Source organism: Drosophila subobscura, chromosome O, assembly GCF_008121235.1.
Source record: "Drosophila subobscura isolate 14011-0131.10 chromosome O, UCBerk_Dsub_1.0, whole genome shotgun sequence".
NCBI classification, from domain to species: Eukaryota; Metazoa; Arthropoda; class Insecta; order Diptera; family Drosophilidae; genus Drosophila; species Drosophila subobscura.
The window spans coordinates 20143954-20168008 of record NC_048533.1 but is presented as its reverse complement, the minus strand read 5'-3'; the positions used below and the strand labels follow the sequence as shown (position 1 = coordinate 20168008).

Below are 24055 nucleotides of genomic sequence, written 5' to 3'. Positions count from 1 at the left end.
CTGAATGCTGAATGCTGTATGGGTGCATATGCGACACGATATGCGTGTGTTTATGCGCAACGGCAGAGTGCTTGAAATGAATTGGTGTTGCTGGCGGACGCGGCGGACTGTTGTCACTGCCGCCTCAGCATCCAGCGGCCCATAAGAACGCTCGCATGGCTTTTGTATTGCGCCATAAACGTTTCGCTGCTCGTAACGCCACAACGGCCGTCGCGGCACTCTCTCGCCACGGAAAAGCATGTAACCAGTCGCCCAGACAGACAAACTCTCCAAAAGCGCCCGCGTTTTCCACGTCGCCGACGTCGCCGTCGTAGTCGCGTCTCTGCCGCAGTCTCTGCCGCCTCAGCCTCAGCGTCAGCCTTAGCCACAGCCGCTGCCGCTCTGCCAGCGCTGGCAGCAAGAATTACCAATTACACGAAATTTTTATACTCTTTTAAAAATTTCGTTTTATTATAATATTTATTATCGTGGCGCGCAGTAGTGTCTGCGGAACAGCGCTCGCTCAGCTCTCAGCTCTCAGCTCCAATCGCCAAAGCTCCACGCTCCACGCTCAGCCTTCCAGCCACCACTCGACCGATTCAGATTCCGATTCTGTTTCCGATTCGCCGTGTTTATTATTATTTTGTGCTCGTCTTATTGTCACTTAACTGTTATAGTGCGGTTTATAGTTTATAGTTTATGTTTTATAGTGCCACACAGCAGCAAACACACCAACGAAACATCCTCTGAAATAAAACAATGCGAGTAAATGCCAAATCAGAAGTCGATCGGGAAAACTGACACTCCGAAAGCCATCAAGAATTAAACCGTGACCCCACAAACTGTCAAAACAAGTGTGTCTGTGCAGTACATAAAAATTAAAAAGTCATAAAGTTGACATCGTAAAAGGTTCGAGAGTTCGACAGTTCGATTCCCGCCCTCTACCTGTGGGGCCCGCAAGGAAAGAGAGAGAGCGACAAAAGAGCAAAGTGTTTTACGGCATTTTAAACAAAGTAATTAAAGCAGAACTGAGCCAGAGAAAGCCTTTCTCCCTCCCAGTTCCAGTCACAGTCACAGTCCCGCTTCCAGAGCCACACACGCACTTGAAGAGTCGTAAAAGGAAACGCTGTGAATCATAGCCAATAGCCGTAAAAACATAACGCGTTCGAGTGCCGTCGCCGTCATTAAAAGTCCCGCGCCTATAAATCACCCGACGGCAGGCCAGCACCAGCCCCAGCACCAGCGCCCCACCCGTGCATTTTCCGCGTAATTGATGGCCGATTTTTAATTGCTTTTACAACAAATAAATGTCCCCACCCACACACATCACAGCACCAGAACAACATCAACAACAGCAACTGCAGCAACACGGCAACCCGAAACCATATGCAAATTTAACAAATTTCGTTGTGAATCCTCAATTTCGGTCGAAAAGCATTGAACAAATACAAACTGCTCGCCAATTGGAAGGCGCTTTCCAATAAATTAAAAGCCACTTTGATAGAGAGCCCCAGTCGAGCTCTGAAAGGTAACGAAATGCATTCTCACCTTCTTCCCTCCATTTGCAAGACCAAAAAGTAGAACAAACTCGGGCAAATGGCAAAGTTTCTTCTCTCTACACCTCTTCTCTATACCTTACTTTCCCCGTATCTCTGTACTAACTCCTTTGCCATCCCATAAACATTCTTTTAGTGTACTAATCTTGGAGATAGCACTCCGCTCACAACCCCAAGTAGTTCTACTAACCCTTTGGCATTGTGCAGGCAAAATTTGTTGAAAGAAAAGCACAAGAAAAAGCAAAGCAAAACGAGAGAGAAAGAATTTCCACCCGAATCTTTTGTGGCAGTCGAAGAGATTTATGTCCAATCTGAACATATTCAATTTGGCTAATGTTCTTTTTATGTTTTCCGAACAGTCTCTGCTGATATATCTACCTAGAGAATATATATCGCATTTGAGTATAGATTTATCCGACCGCTCAGAGCAGCACTTGTTTTGGCTGTATTCGGTTTTTGTTTATCACAAATTTTAGTGGATCTCAAGTTTATTTTCTCTGCTTTATGGCATTTTTAGTGCTCTTTAACTTGATCAATTTGAGGTTTGATTTATACGCAGAATAGAGTCATTCCCATGGGATTATAATTGATGTGAGAGAATGAGCAGCCAAAGATAAAAAGTATTCCAATTTTGCTGCTTAAATCGAGCGAATTTCCACACTGAGTTCGAACAAAATTTGTTAAAGAGAACACGCGAAACACAAACACTCAACCCATCTACTCCCCGATTCAGAATCGATTCAGAATCACTCGCAAGACACAAGCTAGACAAACAAAGATAAAAAGCGAAGACGGAACACTCCGAAGAACACAAAATATACCCAGAAGTAATCGATCCTAGCCAAGACTCAAGTTAAGAGGAAAGAAAATATAAATATCCAGAACAGACTCGACTGCGACGCATTCGACGATTCGACAATTCGACGACTCGGCGATTCTCTGCCGGAGAGCAAAATATGTGCAATGTCAAAATTTGTTTTCGATAGTATGCTGCCAAAGTACCCACAGTTCCAGCCATTTATCAGTTCGCACCTAACCAACACCCCCCCAACCTCGTCATCAGCAGCCGTCGCAGCCGCCCTCGCAGCAGCCGCAGCCTCCGTCTCAGCCAGCTCCAACACCTCGGCGACCGCCAGCAGCAGCACCAACAGCGGCAGCAGCCACCTCAGCCTGCAGACCGGCTCGCTCTCGCCAGGATCCAGCGCCCTGCACCTGGGCAACCAGCTGCACCAGCAGCACCTGAGCCAGTCCTCCCACTCGCCGGTGTCCTCCTCGTCGCCCTCCTCCGCGGCCCTCTTCCAGCAGCAGGCCCAGCAGCAGCAGCACCAGCAGCAACAGCTCCACCAGCAGTCGCAGTCCCAGTACTCCTCGCTCTCCGCCGCCCTCCAGCTGCAGCAGCAGCAGCACATCAACAAGCTAGCAGCCGCCGCGGCTGCCGTCAACTCTCAGGGCTCCCACGCTCACGCCCACTCGCACGCCCACGCGCATCAGCAACTGCTGCTGACCCCACCCTCGGCCGGCAACTCGCAGACCGGGGACAGCAGCTGCTCCCCCTCGCCCTCGGCCAGCTCCTCGCTGCACCGCAGCCTCAACGACAACTCGCCCGGATCCGCGGCCAGCTCAGTAGCAGCCGCAGCAGCCGCTGCAGCCGCCGCCGCCGCGGCCAGCTCTTCGTTTGCCATCCCCACAAGCAAGATGTATCCGTACGTGTCAAACCACCCCAGCAGCCATGGAGGCCTCTCTGGCATGGCTGGCTTCTCCGGACTGGAAGATAAATCCTGCAGGTGAGTCCATGATCCATCGCTAGTCAGTATCCACAGTTGTTCCCATTCTATTTTGAGACTGAACCCTCCTCAGTGATCGTTTAATGAAATCCATTCAACAGTTCTTCAGTCCATTATCCCCACCCTGTAACTAATGGATACAGATCCATGAGTTACTCTCCAAAGATTTAAACATATTTCCCGCACTAATTGTGATCCTAAGGTTCACCTTCCAAGAACTGCTTCTTCATACCTTCCTGGCTAATAATCGAATATTCATATTCCGAATGCTAAGCGGAAATGCCCAGAGCAACCTTCGGGGAAACGTCCACAAACCGCAACCACAAATCCATTTCAAATGTGCTCTAATTATCGGCTCGGCCCTCTGATCCATCGCTCCTCGGGTGCTGGTTGCCCATTGAGAATTCACATTGAATGGCCGTAAAGAGCGACCGGAATGGGACAATTAGAGAGCGCTGCGGTGGCTGCTGGTGGCCATTTGTCGCCGGCCACGAGATTCGCACGCACGTTGACCTTCCGCTGTGGCCATTTGCATATTGGCCCGTTACAATGGGTGCCCGCTGGGTGGGCGTGTGGGGGATTAGTGTGCAATTAGAGGCAACCGCAGTCGAAGTGGGAATGGCAATGGGCATGGGCCCAGTTAGGGATGGTCAGGGACCGTTCAATTTGCATTTGACTTGGGCCTCTTGTGCCGGAAGCAACCAAACACAATCTTATGCTAATCGATTTCCTCTCTCTCTCTCTCTCTCTCTCTGTCCTGCAGCAGGTACACGGACACCGTGATGAACAGCTACCAGTCGATGAGCGTACCTGCCTCGGCGTCCGCCAGCTTCGCACAGTTCTATCAGCACGCAGCCGCTGCCTCGGCCGTGTCCGCCGCCAACGCCGGAGCCATGGGCGTGGACCCACTGGGCAACGCCTGCACCCAACCCTCCTCCGGGGTGGTGCCCGGTGCCGGCGGTGCTGGAGGCGGCATTGGCGATCTGCCGCGGTATCCCTGGATGACGCTCACAGGTGAGTCACGAACGAATCCATTCATCCGGCAGTGTGTACACAAGATCTGCATAAATCAAAAGCACTCAGTCGGGCATTTGCTGGGGGAATTCACACCTCGATGGCCGCTGGCCCATATAAACATTAGATAAACGTGGCGCAAACGTTTTGTTTTCCAATTCCAATTCCATTCCGATTCCGAATCCAATTCCGAAGCATAATGAACACTTTGCGGGGCACTTCCAAGTCGTTTATTTCGCATAAGTCTTCCAGCCGAGTGCTCCCCATGCGATTCAAATTCGAAACGAAATGTTTCTCCCTCACTGGGAGAGGGAGCCACTGGTGGACAGACTGATGGCAACAAAGAGCTAAAAAGTTGGCAGTAAATAAAAATGAAAATAGTTCCCAATTCCCCTTGTTTCTGGTGTGTGGTTCATCGCGTCGATTTATAATTTAAATAGCCTCAAGGTTGCCACACACAAGCAAACGTTCCGCTGTGCCCCCACGCATACAAACTAGTCTCGGGCCCGAGATACAGATACATTTCGGCGATCTCTTTTTATGCGGCAAACGTAGTACGAGCGATCCGCTCGGAATTTATGTGGGTCACATTAATTTACGCGATTCAATCCGATCCGATCCGCTCATTTTCGAGCGCCTTTCTGCACATTTCCCTGCTCCGCACTCAATTTCCACGATGCCCAAGAGGGAGGAATTGAACGACTTGAGTTTTCGCCATGCGCCGCGGGTTGAATGCCTTCTGAGTTATGGCGGACAGCGTATGAATAGACTGTCAATTGGCCAGAGTTATGAACTGCACATCAGTCGCCAAAATAGAGAAAACATCGGGCGATCCATTTGCCCGCAAACGGCTGGGACACGGACTGGATTTATGGCCAATGCATGTGAATTAAAAGCAAGAATAATTGCGGTTGGATACGAGTTTTGAGGCATTCTAAAATGATGTATAAAATGTGGTAGATGCGAAACAAAATTGGGGAGCACAGCAGGCACATTTTATTCACTCTGTTAGTGGAAGATCGATGCTTATAACCATTTGAGATTGGCAATCGGGGTGGGGTGTCAACGCGTTCATTCATTCATGCAGATTCGCTGTGAATTGATTTTCGATTGCAGAACAGGGCATCCAGCGGGGTTGAATATACATTTATTGATATGGCGAATGCTTTCGACACGCCCTTTTATATAAACGGCTAATAGAACCATTTGCAAGCCAAACCTGTTGGACCAACAGTCGCGGCCAGCGAAAAAACCCGCCGCATTGGCATCGGCATCAACATCGGCATCGGCATCGGGCTGGGCCCAAAGATAAACGGTATTCCGCACAATGAGATATTTTGCATATCTCCCGCTCACAGCACAAAGGCGATAAAATTGTCAACGAGATCATAGACGACGCGACGACTGCGACGACTGCAACGACTGGCTGCGATGAAAGTAAATACGAGCATGACGCCATTATGGCAGCCAAGTGCGCGACACGTCGACGCAGCCAGCCACTTCCCCTCCCCTCCTCCCTGCACACTGTGCACTCTCGCAGATACACACACACACACACACACACACACACACATGCATTTATCCATGCAGTTGCATGTGAATCGCGGGACTTGATGGAGTCGCGCAAGAATCGTCCGTGTCTCCGCTCCACCAGCAAACTCTTTCCCCACGTCTAGCGCTGGCTTTCACTTTGCCTGCAGTGTGCCAGCCAAGCCTCCAAACCCACCCAGAGACCACATCCAAGACCAAGACCAAGACCCGGACGTAATGGCAACAGCAACAGCAGCAACAGCAGCAACAACGGCAACGTTTTACAGCTGAATGCTTGCCAAATGCAATTTAACTAATGAATTTTAATATTTTACGCCAAAGCGTCTGAATGAATTTTCATTTTCACATCGTTGCACCGACCCAACCGACTCGGGCCACAGCAGCGTCAACAATGTTGCAACTTGCAGCGAATGGTCTGCTGCGGCAGGGGCGTGGCATGGGGACGGGGACGCTGGCGGATGGCGGCGTGCCTGTACCTGATTATGCTGATAAGAAAGCAAAGAGGTTAACTTTTCTTAATTATCTGGAAAAGCGCAGCCCGTCCGGGAGTGGGAAGAGGTTTCCCCAGCTGAAAATTTTGCAAGCTCTGCACGCGGTGCCTGGAACGAAGGGAGGGTGAGGGAGGATCCACTGGAAGGAAAGGAAAGCAAATCCGTTATGAGAACAATATGGAAAGCAGAGGAAATTATGCGCGGGACTGCCAGCTCAAATATTTGAATCATAATTCGCTTTTCTTAGAAAATACAAGAATTGAATCTTCAATAGTTGAAGGAGAGGCCAGAGCAGTGTTACAGGGAAATCCCATTACATGGAATTATTTATCTCTTTGGTAGATTCGAAACGTTTTTCCCAGTGTAGATTCGTCTCAGAATTATGCCTTTTGCCTTGCCAATGTCTGGAGATAAGAGCTGCTGGCCATAAATCGGGCGCTCATCAATGCGACAAAGAAGAAGGTCCAAAGACTCGCTCCAGCTCTGGCTGTGCATATTAGAGACTGTTCTGGTAGTCCGTCCATCCGTCCGTGTGTCAAATAAAGTGGAAGCAACGACCGGGCGAATGCACGGAAATTTGTGTATTTTAATTAAAAATGCGCCAGTGCTGGCAAGCGGCTTCATCTGCTTATTAATTAGGCGTCGCTTCGGCGGAGGAGGAGTCGCCGACTGCCGTCGACGTGGTCTACTTTGGCGCGGGACAGTGGCAGGGGCAGGGGGCCACTGGCAGTGCCGATGCCGATGCCGATCCGGTCGAACTGGCCAGAGGCCACCACTTTGTTGGTGGTCCACTCATTGCAGGGGCCCAGCCAATTCTGCTTTTTGTCGATGGCGCTGACAACTAAATTGAAAGCGGCCCGATTGAGTGGTTTATGGAGGCTGCCGTTGCCAGAAGAAGCATTGGACAGTGCAGGGCGCTGAACATGATTTGAGAGATCTTTCGCTAGTCTGGAGTCTGTTGCCGTTGCCCAGCATGATCCCCTCAAGGCTGCCTGCAATCGATTTACTGGCGAGGAATTTTACATTAGCAGCATATGAATCCTTTACGTATACGCAGAAAAAACCAACTGACGAATGTTAACCATAATTTTATTCTATCTCTTGCAGACTGGATGGGAAGCCCCTTCGAGCGCGTCGTTTGCGGCGATTTTAATGGTAAGTACCGCAATTACCGGAGACCCTTGAAGTTAATTCCCCGACTGGCATTGACCATCGACTGCAGCATGCGGACACTAATGGGTTATCCGCCTAACCGAGCGAGGAATATGGCAAAATGTTCATTTTTTAGCGCCGGAATGTCCTTGAACACCAAGGACCTACCTACCGCCCTCCCTCCGACTTTCACTCGCCGAACCCTTCACTGCACCCTGCACAATGCAGCATTGCATCCGGCAATCTGTTACCCGCTCTCCTCTCCTCTCCTCATTCGTCACTCGCTCCTGCTGACTTGACTCGGCGACTTTCACCGCTGTCCCGGCCTGCCTGTCATAAATCCTTGCCATTGTCCCGCCTCAGCCAGCCTCAGTTGTCCATTCATTTCGCTTTGTTTGCCGAAGTCATTTTCCTGCGAATGTCCAAGTCTCGACAAAGGAAGGAGCAACTGGCAGCCGGCAAACTGTCCGCGCACGCTCTCCATGCTAATCGGCTGCTCCGTGAAAGTGGCTGGGCCGAGACCTGCCGTGCCAATCAAGTGGCAAGTCAATACCGTAAATCACATTGATGGACGATCGATCGAAAGTTGATCTGTGTTGAGGCGGAGGCCCCCCAAAATCTCGACTGGGCTACTGTGTGTGATGGCAATAACAATTACGGTACGGTGCTGGGCTCGGCTCGAAAAAAACTCACTCAGTTCCACTCCAACTGATCGATTCGGCCGGTCGGAGCGGGTCCTATCGTCGATCAGCGATGCGCCTGTTGCTCTGGGCGTCGTTAAATGGCTTTTTATGATCATTTTATGAACTATTTACGATTTTACGCATGGTCTTGCGCCGTGCATAACGATCATCTCGATGTTGGACTTGTTGTATGGTGACTGCGACTACCGCAACGAGCACCGCAACAACCGATACGATCCCCCGTTTAATGGGCTCGATCTGTGATAATGGCGCTGATTATGCTGCCGCCGCTCGATTGTTTAGCGAATCTCAGCGTAGCCATATGTGCAGCTCGTTACAATTAGTTCAACGACATTGCCGTACAAGTACAATAAATGTGTACACAGGCACACAATCGGGGGAACCAGAGAACCACAAACACGGGTAGCGACTGTCGATGGTGGGGTACAATTACTATTACAATGGGCGGCCATTAAACGGCATTCACGTTCCCATAAAACTCCATTGTAATTGATCGACTGAACAGCTTACACATTTAATCGAGTAACGATTCACAATTTCAGATATTACTAGAGACATTCATAGAGATTCATAAGTCACATCATAGTTAACACTTTGTTGATGCTATTAAGCATCCATTGCGGATGCAAATTACTATTCATATCCAGTGAATCTTTGATTAGTAATCGCAAGTAGTGGGTACCCATTTGTTATTGTTATAGTTTAAATGATTTGCTGTTGTATGAATGTAACGACTGCCCATACCCGCAGTAGCCCTTCATCTTCGGCTCCCGTCCTTTTGGCGACTGTGGCATGTAATTGCGAACCGTTTAATTGCGCTCGACCACTGGCAAAACAGTATTCGGCCACGCAGTCTGGCCGGTCTGAAATCGGAGTGGGGATCGCAGTGGCTCTAGTACTGCGAATGCTCGTGGTGGTTGTGGGCCTGAGACCCGCGGCGGAACGTGCCGTGGCTCTGCTTTCGACGTCACAGATCGCTTGATATTCGAGTTGGTTCCGAGCCCGGAACACGCCCCGCTTCTCTCCGCTCGCTGGTGATCCTCTGGTGTTTGCTTTGTAAATAAATCTCTGGCGTTGGCGTTGAGCGGAGTCGTTTGGCCAATTTACAGCGCTAACAGCCGCTGTTTGACAAGTAATTAGCTCCCCAAGCTTCCATTCTGCACAGATCTCTTGGGCTTGGGTTTCGTTAAAATTTTTCTTGTGCAGATCTCCATGGGGGAGTTCCCTCTGTAGAGCTTGGAATATTGATGCAATATGGGAGAGGAGTTGTATCTGTCTGTCAGGAATTCAATGGGACTCTCGGGAGTGTTTCTACCTGAAAATAATTCATAATTTAATGAAAAGTCCGCTAACTTAATCTCAGAAGTGTTTTCTTGCTACAAGCTCAGCGACATCTTCATTCGCATCCGCTCCACAGCGATGATATGTGCGATCGAAATGAGCAATAATGTGAATTATTTTTATTAATTTTACATGCCACAATTATGGCATATGATAAGCTTGGAGAATGGTTTCCGATTCGCAAGCTGCTTGCCCGAGGATCCACAGTGGGGGTGTCTCATCCGCGATGTCGTCTCAGGCGGCGAATATCAATTATTCGGAATTCAATCATGATCGGGATCTGTCTGAGATTCCCGACGGAATCTCAATGTCAGTGGCGAGGCGAAGCGTCTCCGCCCGGACAGATAAACGCCGCTGCAGGCCGCGACCCTGCCCGACCCGGCAGCCACTTAACGGCACTGTCTGTAGCGCTATCTCCCTTGCATGTACTACATGTATGTCCAAGTGTGTCTGTGGTGTGGCTGTAGCTGCTGGTGTGGATTGGGTTGGGGATGGGGCTGTGGATGCGATTCGGACTGTGAGTGTGGGCCTGGACATGGACAGGCTGCAAGGGTTAATTTATGAGGCGCGATAAGCGAATTCCATTTCGTTTCGTTTCGGGTTTTGTTTAATTTCCGATTCTCTCTGTGTTCTCCCTTCCTCTTCCTCTTTCTCTCTGTCTGTTTCTGTTTCTGTTTTCGTTGTTTCTTTATTTTATTTTGTGTTGGCGTATTTACATTTGGCGCGCTCTCTCCTTCACTCCCCCTGGGGGAGTGTGTGCGGGAGAGAGGGCGGGTGGGGGGGTATGTGCGACACCGTGTTATCGGCACGTTTCGTGTCGTTGTTTTTTCATTTTGCGGCGGCGGAAAATTCGAAATGACACGTTTCTGCGAGTGCGAGCGGAGCTCTGCCCTTTTTTAACTGCCCGTGCGGCTGTTAATCTGCGGTTTTAATGCCCAAGTGGCGCAAATTGGCGAAAGGGTTTGAATTACACACAGCCAGAGAGAGGGAGAGAGAGAGAGAGAGTACTGGGAAAAGAGAGACAGATAGACAGAGAGAGAGAGAGAGTGCCACAGACAAGAACAAAATGGCAGCCAGACGGCGCGTTCCATGCCTGGTCCTGCAGACATGTAAATTTGCGCAGACAAAATCAAATTAAAAGCGCACACGTTCCACAGACAATTGAAGCGCCCCTCTATCCCCCCCGCATCATAATCATTCAGAGTTTATTCCCCTGTTTCACACACACAAACACACACACATATGAGGGAATCCGCAAATGTATTGCCAGGCAAAGTTTGTTAATTTTTATTAATTTAAATATTTCATTTAACGAATTGAGATTTCGTTTGTAACTCGGCCCTAAGTCCGCCTTTTGCCGTGTGACATTTGCACATTTTCCACTTTTCCTCCTCCCCGTTCTCCGTTTTCTTTTCGCGTGCCCTGCGTGTTGCCTTCCTTCCGTTTGCAAGACTCTTGAAGTTGAAATTAAATTGCAAAGGGCGCGCAGTTAATATTAATTTAATTACGGAATTATACAAGTCGCTCTTGGTGTCGGTTAATGCACTCTTTGTGCGGTTCTGCCTCTCCTCTAAAAATAATGCATAATTTCCACTGATTAATGGCCGAGATTGTGGTGTTTACGATGCACTTCGTTCCCCTTGATGGATGCGCCATAACCATTTCGCAATGTGGGTGGTTGCCAGGCACTTGGAGCAGTTGCAGTGATCGGAGGACAGTCATCAGCTTCAGGCTCTTAACACGCAGATCCATGGACATATTTCCCAAGTGAAAATAGCCCAAAACTGAACTCTGAAAAGTGCTTCGATTGACATAATTCTATTTGGTTTATGGGGAAGAACATCTCCGATTTCGTTGCTGTCCAATTATGCAATTTCAAGAATCTTTTCCTAGATTCCAATCACGTCTATTGTATTTTGAAATCCTCCCCTGGCTGAACTCGTTATTCCAGTTCTCGCCATTGTGAGAATCCTTCTGCTTGCTCCTCTTTCCCCAGAGCCTAATGAAGCCATTCAGGTAATGTCGGAGAGCCTCTTGCAGAGCTTCGTAGTTTGGTAACGACCAAGCTCGACAATGCGGAGCATAAAACCTGTCGATGACAAAGGGCTGCTGGGATCAGGGAAGGGCTCAGCGAGCATCAGCCACCATTTTCTCGAATTACTTCTATGCAGCCATTAACAAAAGACCAACTCAGCCGAGTGTGTGTGTGTGTGTGTGTGTGTGAGCCATTAATCAACTTTGTCAGCCAACGAAAATTACGAAGGAAATGGAAAAAATGAGAGACGCTTCTTGTGGTCTGTGGTCCCTCTACGACTTTGACTGGGATTGGGATTGGGACTGGGACTGGCACTGGCACTGGGGACTGCGACGGGGATCAGACAACAATCAATTTCTCAGGAGCCCACAGGACCACACCTCATCACAGAGGGGGGACTGGCAGATCGGTACAGGGGGGAGCATTGTTCGCCGCAGGGCGACCCGCGCATATTGAAATTTGTTTCCGCGGAGCCAGCGACTGGGCAGGGGCTGGGCAGGTTCTGGGGAGCCGGGATAAGCATGAGTTATGTGCACGCCTAGGTAAATATAGAACCCGCATGGAGCGATCGATGCTTTTTATACGAGTTTAAGTGTCACGTTTTCGTTGTGCAGCGGGAGGAGGTGTGGGGAAGGCGGGGGGAATGGCATTTTAATACGTCATCGTTTCCAGTCTGCCCACGCAATCTAAGTTATGGCCGACATCTGCTCAAGTTGTGCATTGGAATAGGAATTCGGAGTTCGTGTTTGTTTTTACCAAATAAGAGTAGGAATCGTCAGTCGGGGCGAGCTCCAGCCGGACCCGACCCGTGCCCACTGGGCCGTGAACGCATTGGGAAAATAAACCGAAAAAGGAAAAGGCAAAAGAAAACCACACCACACCACACCAAACCAAACAATGGGAATATGCTCTGCCGTCGAAAGCAGTTGACTCAATTTATATGTATTTTCAATAAAAGTCGATATAATGCTTGGCCAAGGTTCATAGAACGAGCAAATGAACTTGGAAACGGCCAGCAGCAGCAACGGCAGCGGCAGCGGCAGCGGCAGCGGTGGCAGCCAATGAAGGCAATCAATTTCAATTCAGTTTCCTCGCCTTTCCCAAGCGCCAAAGCCAATGAGGCGTCCAAAGGGCAAGACGAGGCCAATTGCAGTTATTTCACTGCTGCTGAACCTTTTCTGTACCCTCCCCTGCCCTTGCCCGACGAAAGGGTATCTGCACTCTGTCATTGTGGTGGAATGATCCAGTAGGGAATACCTGACATCTCATTGAGCAGAAATAAGAAAGTCCCTCCCCATTTTCTCCGGGTTCGTAGAGACGAAATATTAAAGTTGGATTCGAAAATTTTAAGCAAAACAGCAGAAGAGTATTCAGTTTATCCGAAAGCAAAGCTTAAGTTTCCGTCAGACTTTTGTCTTCTGCTCTCACAACCCACGATATCGCAAACAAAGGACCCGAAAAGTGTTGATGAACCCAGCAGAGAGAGAGACGCTGGGTGAACTCCGCAAGACCAGGCCCACACAGATACCCTCACAAAGAGTCGCTGTGGCGCCACTTCATTGTGATCATTGAATGGCCGTTGATTGTGTCGCATCGATTCGCGGCGATTTTAATCGCAGCGGGCGCACATTAAACGCCTTTCATTTGCAATTAAATTGAGGCGCACTTTAACTCAGACAGCCCAAAACGGAGCCAGAAAGCGCCGAATACTCGTGCCCAGACGGGGGCGCACTGAGGGTGCTCAAGTTGCGGTCAGTTGGCCACACGTGTGTGTGCCGGAAGCTCGAAGCTTGCAGCAGTGTCAGACACAGGGAGAGAGAGAGAGAGAGAGGAAGGCTGGAGGGCGCAACTGCTGTCAGGCACAGGACATCGCAGACGCCGTTTGCAAAAATCTTTCGGATTACCAATTCTAGACGCCTAATGCCATTTATAGGCCATCGCTACAAATGCTCCAGCTGTCTTGGCCGTCCGCCTGCCCGAAATTAGTTGAGCCCCAGACCCAGACCCAGAAGCAGAAGCAGAAGCAGCCCCATTGCCAACCGCATTCCCCTCTTCGGCTGGGCCAACAAATTTATTGAAACCACTTCGGTGTGATGAGATGGGGGGAAGGAGTGGAGTTGGCGGGGTCTGATTTGGCTTGTTTCCTCTCCTTTCCTTTCCTTGCCTTTCCCTGCCTTTCCACTCCTTCCTTCGACACTCGCTCCTGCCCGTTCTGTGGCGGGCTTCTTCCGTTTTCCCTCTTCACTTTTGGCCATATATTTTTCACATTTATGTCGGGTATTTTGTCTTATCACACCCTCGTGTTTGCAGTGCGTGCAAAAAATGCCGTCTCCGTTGTGAGCAGAGCACAAAGCAGTGGGTTGGGGCGAGGAGGTAGAGGCGGATGCGCCGCCAACCACCCACGAGATTAAAAATGCCATAAAGACAGTAAGGGTGAATGGCTCTAATGGCTGCCGTTGCCGTTATGCTCCGTCTCCCTCTCTCCCGCCCGCTCTCTTTGCCTGTCTCTCTCTCTCTATTCCCTTTTCCTTTTCACATTTCGCTGTGCAAAAAAGAGAGAAAAAAGGAGAATTCGACTGTTACCATGTTGCCATGGCTCTGGCCCTGCTCGAGTGCGACTTCAGTGCTTCAGGGATTGCCTCAAAGGCAGACAATTTCGAAAACATTTTCAACTCGAATCGACAATGCATCGATAACTGAATCTGGAAGGAGATTGCAATTATAGCTGGTATTTATATTTGGAAAATGTTTCGATCATTGTTTCGCCTTTTATCAGTTCCAAGTACCTAAGACTAAATAATTCCAACTTTAATTTAGTCCAAGGCATAATTATCCTGGAATTAATTATGCAAACTCTTGCTGAAACTTTAACTGGCAATTCCCAGGCAAATGTCCGACTTTAACGATACCCCCAACTATTTCTATTTCTCAATTCAACAAATTCCTTTTGTTTCTCCTGATTCTTATTTTAATTCCGAGTTGTTTCCCAGTTCGTTCGCTTCCATTTCCTTGCTGATCCATTCCGACAAGGAGTAATTCCAATGATGGCGTGAAATATTTGATGAGAATATATTAATCCCCCGAGAGCCGGGCTGGGGGAGCGGGAGACACGAGTATTTGCAACATTTGTTGGCAATTTTCCTGGCAGCAGACAGCAGGCAGCTACAGCTAGGCCATATATTTCCCAAGATTAAGCACACAATTAGCAATCCTGGCACTCAGGCCTGCCGGAGGCACAGGCACAGCGGACTGGGGGGGGCGTGGCGGATCTGATGGCACAGACAACAACATTGGCAACGCGCTGCACATAAATTGCAGGGAAAGCATCCCCCAGCCACGGTCCAACCCCAACCCCAACTCCGACTCCAACCCCAAATGCAGGAACACACAGCACACCCCTCTGGCCCGTCCTCCCCCTACAACCGGCAGCTCTTGTGCGTACAAAATGCTCGCGCGACTGATTAAATTTAAATAAATTTAATAAACATAAATTATTTGCAATGGCAGCCAGGAGCTGCCTCTGCCGCTGCCGCTGCCTCTGCCACCCCCGAGCACAGTCGAGCACAAGTTAATGGCGGCGCTTACCTGCCCCACCCCTCGCATCCCCTGCTCGGCTAAAAGCCGCACAAAGGCGCCAGATGTTGCCCGGGAGCCTTGTCAAAGGAGCATTTAAGCGGCTTTTCTTTCAAACTTTAATTAGTCTTCGTCGCCGCTGCTCTGCCCCCGCTGCTCCACGGACTCCGCGCATTTGCATATCCCTGGGGATGTCGCTTTACCAGAGAACACTGCAATTTGCGCTAAATGCTCGAAAGATCATTCCCCAGCTCGGGGAAACAATGAACTCCATCAAATTCACGGAGCAGCAGAGAAATCTTTGAGCCATCAGACAACATTCCTCATTTGCGTACATATACATATTTACATGCATATTTATGTATCCATACATACAGATACTCGTGTGCGTATTGGTGGATATTGGGGAATGTTAAATGTCCGCCGTTTGTTTATATATCTTTCAACATGCCATCCGGGAAGTTAGTTTCGAGAATTCATACCAAATATAAACAAATCAGCATAAAACATCCCAAACAAGCCACGAACACACAGCTCACAAGCGAGATAGATAGATACATTTGTATCTGCTGCTTCAAAAAAACAGATAGATATAACAGGGCGTGAATAAGCTTACATATAGTGAGTGTAGATATTTATGTATGTGTACTTGTATACAATACACAGGAGCTCGCAAAAGGAACAACAAATTCTGGGAAAAGGGAAAATAATTGCGATTGAAAAAGTTAAATAAATCAATACAAAATATGAATGTAAATATCGATGGCATTGTGGGGAGAAAAACAAAGTTATGTAGTAATATTTACCACTATTTACTAGGGATGGTGCAGAATATTATATTTGTGAGGTTCGATTCGATCACAGCAACCCGAAAATGAATTGTTTTCTGCTTTCGAGCACAAATATTCCAATTTGTATTTCATTGTTAATATTTATTTTCATAAATTGTATTTGTATGCTCTTCCTATATTTTGGGCGGTCTCCAGTGAAGATAACACTTTCAAGCTCTTTCCGTTTTGCCGAACAAAGAATTGCTTACGTGTAACTTCCACATTGAAGCTGTTTACGCACCCGCGGGGGGTCCGCACTGAAATGCATCCACAGATGTGAGATCAGTCGAGTGTGCAGAAAACCTCCCAAGATTTCCCCCAAATTCCGTTCAAAGACAAACACAGAACAATTTTGCGCGCCAAAAGTCAACAAACAGGCGGAGTGGCGGGCTGAACTTTCGGTGCCCAATTCTCGGCTGGTCAACAGCAGCAAAATCAGGAATTTATGGGCCGGCAAACACTTGGGTCCGACAAAGAATTCAAATTAATTGCCACAACTGAAACAACAGGGCTACGAGTACAAGTATGTGTACATAAATACATACATATGTACATCAGTACATACATACAACACTCGGGCAAGAACTCGCGGCTGGAACTGTGGCCTGACCACAATGTTTCAGAGAGTTCTGTGTCAAGCGATATGTAAATTTGTTTATTATTTCCCAAAAAACAAAGGGTAGAGATGGCGAAGCGGGGACGGAATAGAAGCCAAACACTAAACACGAAATACAACAAAATGAATGTTTGTTTATTGTACAATTTTGTGTCGCTTGAACAACAGTCGGTGGCGCGGCGGACTGGCAACGTCCCCACGGAACCACTTTCGAGTGCACACAGATACGAAACAGACAAAGATACAAATACTCACGCCCGTATAAACTATGGTGCTTTTCACCTCCCCCCGCTCAGACCTGCTCCACTAGTGTGTGTGTGTGTGTGTGTGTGTTTGTGTATCTTTATTGTACGCTTTGAATTGTTTTTATGATTTTTATGTCATCATAAGTTTCAGTCTGCGCTGTTTTTTTCTTTCTGTGCCTCGTTCTCGTATGTTTCTGCGCTTATTTATACGCGCCGCTGTTTATTGAACAATTACGTTTACGTTTATGATTATTAATATTTTTAATTGTTAATGTCATTGTTATAGACGCTGGCCGGGGTCTGGGCCCATTCGCATTCCCATTCCCATTTCCATTCCCATCCCCATAACCATTCTCATAACCATCCAAATCCCATTCACAACGTTGACAGCGGCGCCTTGGGACGGCCATCTCGTATTGTCATTCCTCGTCACTATGGGTCCGACTGCCCTGCTCCACGCTCCCGTGTCTTAATCAGATTCTGATTCTGAATTCCCATTTGGACTGTACCTCTTGCTCTATTTGGCCAACGCCGCCGCGTCTGGAATGTCTGTCTGCTGCTGTTTCTGGTTCGGTTTCTGGTTCTAGTTCGCTGATTTGTTTACTTGTTGCATTTGGGGCCAGACGCTGCCGCATCAGTCAATTTTAGCCTCGATTTACGGCGCGCTAATTGATTTTTAATTGGTAAATTGAAATGGTTTTCTGCGCAATTGTGCAACGAACCGGTTGGACGGCCCCCTCCCCGCCATTGACGATATCCACTAAGCGAGTATCTGTCAAGACCATCGAGATGTAAGGGAAATGTATTGTGAGAAACCAAGGAAACACGGGTGCATGGGGTACCTGTCTGATTAACTCTGCCCCGTCCAGCTTCCTCCTCTATCAATGGAAAACACACACAAAATAAATCCTTATTTATAATTCCTCATTTCGAATGGAATTTGTGAAGATCAATGAACCCTTGAAGACCCCCCCTCGATGGAGTCCCAGCCACGAATGCGCCTCTGTTGATACTTTCCTGAAGGATTTTGTATTTTGAATACATAGTTGAATGCGTGGTGTGCTGGAATCATGATTTGAATGCTAGTTGGAAAATGAATTGAGTGAAAATGTTTTCCTCGTGCGGCTCAATGGAAAATCAATAGTAAACTCTCGCTGCCATGTGACTCAAAGTTGGCTCACTCTGTATCTCCCTCTCTCCCTCTCCCTCTGTCTCTCGCTCTCTCGAAAAATCCGGTTTGCCTGCGCCGACTCACCACTGAGCTCCCCCCTCCCCGTCCTTCCCTGGTCGTAGTCACCGCGTTGCCATGCACACGCTCTCTCTCTGACTCGATGCTTGTGTGCGTGTGTCTACCTGTCCGACACAGACACTGCGGCAGCCATGTTGGATTCCATCACTCCTGTGCACACTGCAGCCATCTCGCTCGCACCTGCACGCCGCAGCCGCCATTGCGGGGCTCGTAAATCTCGTTTAGGGGCGCGTGTGTCCTGGGAGTCGTGATTTATGGGACGAATTGTAGCTGCTCATTGTAGCGTGTAAATAATTTAGATTAGTTCGGTATTCCGGTGCACCCCCCAGCCACTCCTGCCGCCGAGCAGGAGCTCCACCGCAGGGCAGGGCTGGAGGTTGATTAGAATTGAAATTGCTTTTCCCCGACTGGGCTCTGGCCCTCACCACTTCGCAGAGGGCAGGATCTGAATGTTTCTCGATTTTATGACACCCGGAAGCTTTCCTCAAATTAAAAATATCAGAGTGCTTGGCCAGAGAATGGAATTAGTTTCAATTTGTGGCGATAAGAGTGGTCCCTCTCCTGCCTTGGAATGACTCACCAGCTCAGGTAGAGCTGCTCCTGCCCGCCCATTTCACGGCCTCAATCGATCCGTAAATATTTTGCCAACTGCCGAATATCATAAAAAAATGCATAGAATGTTCGAAAACCCGAAATGATTTACAGCTGCAACTGCAACTGCAGAGGAGATTCGCCAGATCGGCACCTTTCACAATATTACGCAAAAATTGTCCCTTTTTCCTTTTTTTATTCGGCGCGGTTGTTGTTGCAGTGGGAAAGTCGCAACTTGCAACCATAAAAAATTGCTGCTGACACGAAAACCTTTTACAGGAAAGACTCGACACAAAACGCAAAACAAAACACCAAAAAACAGAGAGACAGAGAGAGAGAGAGAGAGAGACACGGCATAAAAGCCATAAAACGGCAAGCGGCAGAGCCAGAGTGAGAGGCTCTGAGCCAGAGGATGAGGCAACAATTTGTAGATAGCGAAATTTTGATTTCCGTAACATAAACACGGAGCCGGAGCCTGTGCACCGTCGCGCAAAAAATTCGCACAGGTAGCGTGGAAAATCGTTAAAAAAAGAGAGAGAAAAAATAGGAATCGCCTCGCATGGTGTGGGAGCGTAGGAAAACCGAGTGAAAAGCGCTCGGCGGATACTGCTGGCCACCGTGGCGAGACCTGCCGCTGCGGGAGTCGGTGTGTTGCTTCACCCTTCCATGCACTGCGTGCAATCCGAGGCGGAATCAGCGCTGGGTCAGCCTGCTCCCCGGGGAGTCCAAGTCCTGGGGCGCCCGCTGCTGCTGCTGCTGCTGACGTCAGGCTGCTCTCCAGCCTCACCCTTCCAGCATGATTGTTAGACAAACTGTTTGTTTAGCTTGTAATTTGCAGCCAGAAAGACATTCGCAGCTGCCTCTCTCCACTCCGCTTCGAACTCCCAGCTCCCCATCCAGAATCCCATCCGCAGACACAAATCATGTGTTTCAGGCCGTTAAGGCGAGGCTGGCGGAGTCTGTCAGACAGCATCTTTGCGGCTCATTAAGAGTTGCCAAAAAAGACAGCCCCAAAGATGCCGAACAACATCATCACACCAATGCACAGACAGCAGACTGCAGACAGACGACAGCCGACAGGCAGTATGAGTGCGTGACTGACGTGACTTTCTTTGTTCTCTCTCCCGCCCACAGGCCCCAACGGATGCCCACGCCGACGCGGCAGACAGACCTACACGCGCTTCCAGACACTGGAGCTGGAGAAGGAGTTCCACTTCAACCACTACTTGACGCGGCGACGGCGCATCGAGATCGCGCACGCGCTCTGCCTGACCGAGCGCCAGATCAAGATCTGGTTCCAGAACCGCCGCATGAAGTTGAAGAAGGAGCTGCGCGCAGTCAAGGAGATCAACGAGCAGGTGAGTCGATTCCCCATGATTCTCTCTCTCAATGTAGCAGTTGGCTTGAGATGGATTTTCCAGCAAAATACTACAACTCTTTTCTTTCCTCTTCCCTTCCCATTCAAGGCCCGACGTGACCGCGAGGAGCAGGAGAAGATGAAGGCCCAGGAGACGATGAAATCCGCCCAGCAGAACAAGCAAGTGCAGCAGCAGCAACAGCAGCAGCAGCAGCAACAGCAGCAACAGCAGCACCAGCAGCAGCAGCAACAGCAGCAGGACCACCACTCGATCATCGCACACAATCCGGGCCACTTGCACCACTCCGTCGTGGGCCAGAACGATCTCAAGCTCGGCCTGGGCATGGGCGTGGGCGTTGGTGTCGGCGCTGGGCTCGGACCGGGACTGGGTGGCGGACTCGGCGGCAACCTGGGCATGATGAGTGCCCTGGACAAGAGCAACCACGATCTGCTGAAGGCGGTCAGTAAGGTGAACTCTTAAGCTGCCCCCGCCCCAGCACCACTCTTCCGCCATTAGCACCACGCCACCACCGCCCCACGTTCGGCGTTCTTTTTCGCCTCTTCGTCTGAGTGGAGAAAGCGAGAAAGCGAAAGATAAACTCGATAACTAAAATACGTAAACCTTTACATAGTAAATAGCTGCATAAGTCTACAATTAACGGATATAAAAACATATAAGCATACACACACACACGTACAGTACACACACATACACACACAAATGCGAAATCAATGAGTGCGCACTGTGGCTCCGATGCGGTTCGTGGGGTGGAGGAGTTGATTGCTTCGAGCTGTGCATCCGTTTCCCGAGCTTTCCTGGAGTGGAGCTGTCTATTTGATAGGCAGCGCCACCCAATTCGATTTTATTGCCGCTCCTCGGAGCTCTTCTTCCATTTTCCTCTCCGCTTCAACCCCTCGTGGATGCCCGATGGCTCGTTCAATCGATGTCCAGGCCCCAGCGAATCGGATGTGGGCCGAGGTGCGCAGCCTGCTAACATTAATAGATAACTTGAACTACTTAGAATAGCGATAGCGATAGCGGTACATGCTTAAAGGAGAAGTTTGCGATCTACGAGCGATTTTTGATAGTCAGAGAATCGCCGCGTTACCAGGCGACACCAGCCCAGGGGGTAACGAGACGAGTTCAACTGTAAAATTATTTTGCGACTGCAGTAGGATTACACACACACCTAGTACGAGCCACGTTGGACTATGTTTAACAAGAGCACACACACACACACTATACTATGTCTAGAGTTAGAGTGTACCTTTGTGTATTTACATAACTATTTATTGGAAGTCCTTGTTTATCCTTGTTTTCCCCCGTTCCACTGCTCTGTTTAAGTGAGGTGTTTACCGTGTGTGATTGCCGCACTTTGTTGTATGCCCCACGCTTTGAAAACAACGATTTCTTGAATGCCATATTAATCTTAATTCGACTCAACTAAAACTAGTGAAAGTGCGCAAGCGAATTGCGCAAGATAATTTCCATAAATACAAGTTGTAAGAACGAACGGTATGCAACATACCAAAAGCATAATCACGATTTCAAATACGTAATAATAATAATAACAAATCACGAAACAAATTCATGGAAATATATGTATGGAAGAGAGGATTCACACGAAGCCAGGAAATTTTGAAAGTTGTCGTTTTGCCAGTGACTAAAATTTTAAATTAACTACAGTTAAGTGCTAGACTAGTATGTACTAGACGTTGATTGATTGCTGGGCTCGCAGGTCCACACACAACCACACAAAAGAATAACAAACAAACAAACTCTGAATAGAACTCTGAAATACGTATTAGCTTAAGGTTGCAACAACAGATAAAACAAAAGAAAACTATCCGCGACAGTTTGTGTCGATTGTGGGAGAGAGATACGGGATAAGGGCCAACAAAGAGAGAGAGAAAGAGATGGCGGCAGAACCCCATATACGTAGATGTTCACTTCCCGACATTAAATTTACCTAGCATAATCTTTGAGGATTGCATTAAAGAATTGAATGAAAGTCAAGATCTATTTATTATACACAACCGACGAGGAGAGGAGCGGGCTTACATTGCGCAAAAATATTTACGTAAACAATTAATGACAAATATACATATATAAACATAAATGAATATATATTACAAATATATACAGTATGGAACCTTATGTGTATGTATAAATACCTAAATGTATGTGTATCTAGAGTGTTAACATTAAATGCAGTCAAAGTCGAGTCACATTTTTCCACACACCACCCAGCAATCAGCATGCAGATGCCCATGCCCATGCCCCTGACCCACCCTGCGCACATCTTTCGCTTTAGGAGTACGGACACCCCTTCAGGTCTGCTTAGTCCCCCTGGTTTGCATTGGTTCGAGTGATATTAATGGGTAGCGACAACCTTTTGCCTTTTTTCAAGACCTGATTGAAGATTGAAGAAAATTATGTTACTGTTTCCGTTTCCGTTTCCAACTTCGTTTTCGTTTCTGTATAGTTGTGTTTTTGATTTGGTTAAGTCTGGACTCATTCGGATGGCCTAGCAAATTAGCGCATAATTAATATTTTGTTTGATCCTTAATTCTAAATACTTCTGTTAATTTTAGTTTAAGTTTAGTTGTGACGAATTGTGTATTATATAATTTTATGCGATTTTAAATGAATGCGAAAATAACTACGATTAAACCACCTTTGTTTCACTCACCTCCACCTCGCCCAGCGCGCTCACCCATCGACTGGGAAACAACTGCAACAAGAACAACCCATCCATACGGCGACCCACTTGCCAAGGTCCCAAAACTCGAAACTAAATCAAACTAAACACTAGTCTAATACCTAAAGAACATATATACGTAGCAACCAAGTCGATGACTTTATAGTACTAACCAACAAAGTTTACTCACCCAGCCTCACAGACGGAGACAGGAGCCGGAATATACGTAACTGAATTATATTCGAACTTTATAAATATCCTAGTATTAGAGCGCGAAGGGGCGCCCCAATATTTGCCATTGTACTTGTACATAATAATGCATAACTACTATTTACAATAAGAAAGTGGATTAACAGCCAACCCAACACTTAAACTAAAACACTTAAACTCATCTATGGAGGCCACAATTCCCAGCGTTCGCAGAGTGTTGGCCAGCGCCAAGGGGCTGAACGAAATATTGATTCATGATTCACTCATTCACTGAAGCAAACCCCCCAAAAAAATATAACAAAAAAATAACTTAAGCATAAGCCAGCAACTGAAGTGAAGAATTAATAAATAAATACAAATAAAACTTAAAGAAATGCCTTCCAAATAATTGCGCACTGGGTGCGGTGCTCCAATTTAATCTGCTATGAGAAAATGTGATTCATATCGAGGGTTTATGACTGCTTCAGCGTTGCTCGGGAACCATAGGGAATATATGGGCCTAATTCCCTGGGGAAACCTTAGCGAAATTCAAATTCATAGATGAGAATTTATCATTATCATTTTCCTTAATCAGTAATCCTTACTGCTCTCATATATCAAACCTTATGTTTCACTTAGATTTCCGTTCAAATTGATCGAATAGAGTTCTATCGGGGGCATAAATTCTCGCCTGCTAATGCCGATGCCACAAATATTAATTAACGAGTGCCGTTTTATGGAAATTGATTTCATGGCTCGACCAAAGGATGATTGCGGTTAGGGCTTGTCTGGTTGGGGGGAGGATGGCTCTACTTTCGCCTTGGCTATAGATGTAGTTGTGCAATTTGCAGCGTGGCCACGTACTGGCCTGAACTGTTGCAAAACGCCTTTAATTAAATTTAATTAATGCGGCAACAACTCAACGGATTATGATAATAAGCGCACACATAACGACGGCATTTATGGCACACACACATGTGCACCAAGGAGCGGAGTATTTTGGGGCGGACTTCCAAGAGGAGTGGGGAAGAGGAGAGGGAGGGAGCCAGACGATGTCCTTGTCCTGTTTGGAGCAACGACGGCATAATGGCTGCGT

General features: G+C 48.0%; 1 protein-coding gene across 2 annotated transcripts; it reads left to right on the top strand.

Moving 5' to 3' along the window:
* Positions 1-109: 109 nt before the first annotated feature.
* Positions 110-23139, top strand: LOC117896810 (homeobox protein abdominal-A). Of its 2 annotated transcripts, none has more exons than XM_034805313.1 (6): positions 110-1507; positions 2269-3319; positions 4083-4333; positions 7483-7530; positions 19846-20069; positions 20178-23139. In XM_034805313.1, the coding sequence occupies exons 2-6, from the start codon at positions 2499-2501 to the stop codon at positions 20547-20549; spliced, it is 1716 nt and encodes a 571-aa protein (XP_034661204.1). In that variant the 5' UTR covers positions 110-1507; positions 2269-2498; the 3' UTR covers positions 20550-23139. The 2 variants fall into 2 exon arrangements, with proteins under 2 accessions (XP_034661204.1, XP_034661205.1); XM_034805314.1 differs by having other exon boundaries at positions 1395-1507; positions 2599-3319.
* The last annotated feature ends 916 nt before the right edge of the window (positions 23140-24055 follow it).

Coding starts and splice junctions, on each gene's coding strand:
- LOC117896810 (XM_034805313.1), top strand. CDS start 2,499: ATGTCAAAATTTGTTTTCGATAGTATGCTGCCAAAGTACCCACAGTTC. Junction 4,334..7,482: donor TCCCTGGATGACGCTCACAG/GTGAGTCACGAA, acceptor TATCTCTTGCAG/ACTGGATGGGAAGCCCCTTC. Junction 20,070..20,177: donor TCAAGGAGATCAACGAGCAG/GTGAGTCGATTC, acceptor TTCCCATTCAAG/GCCCGACGTGACCGCGAGGA.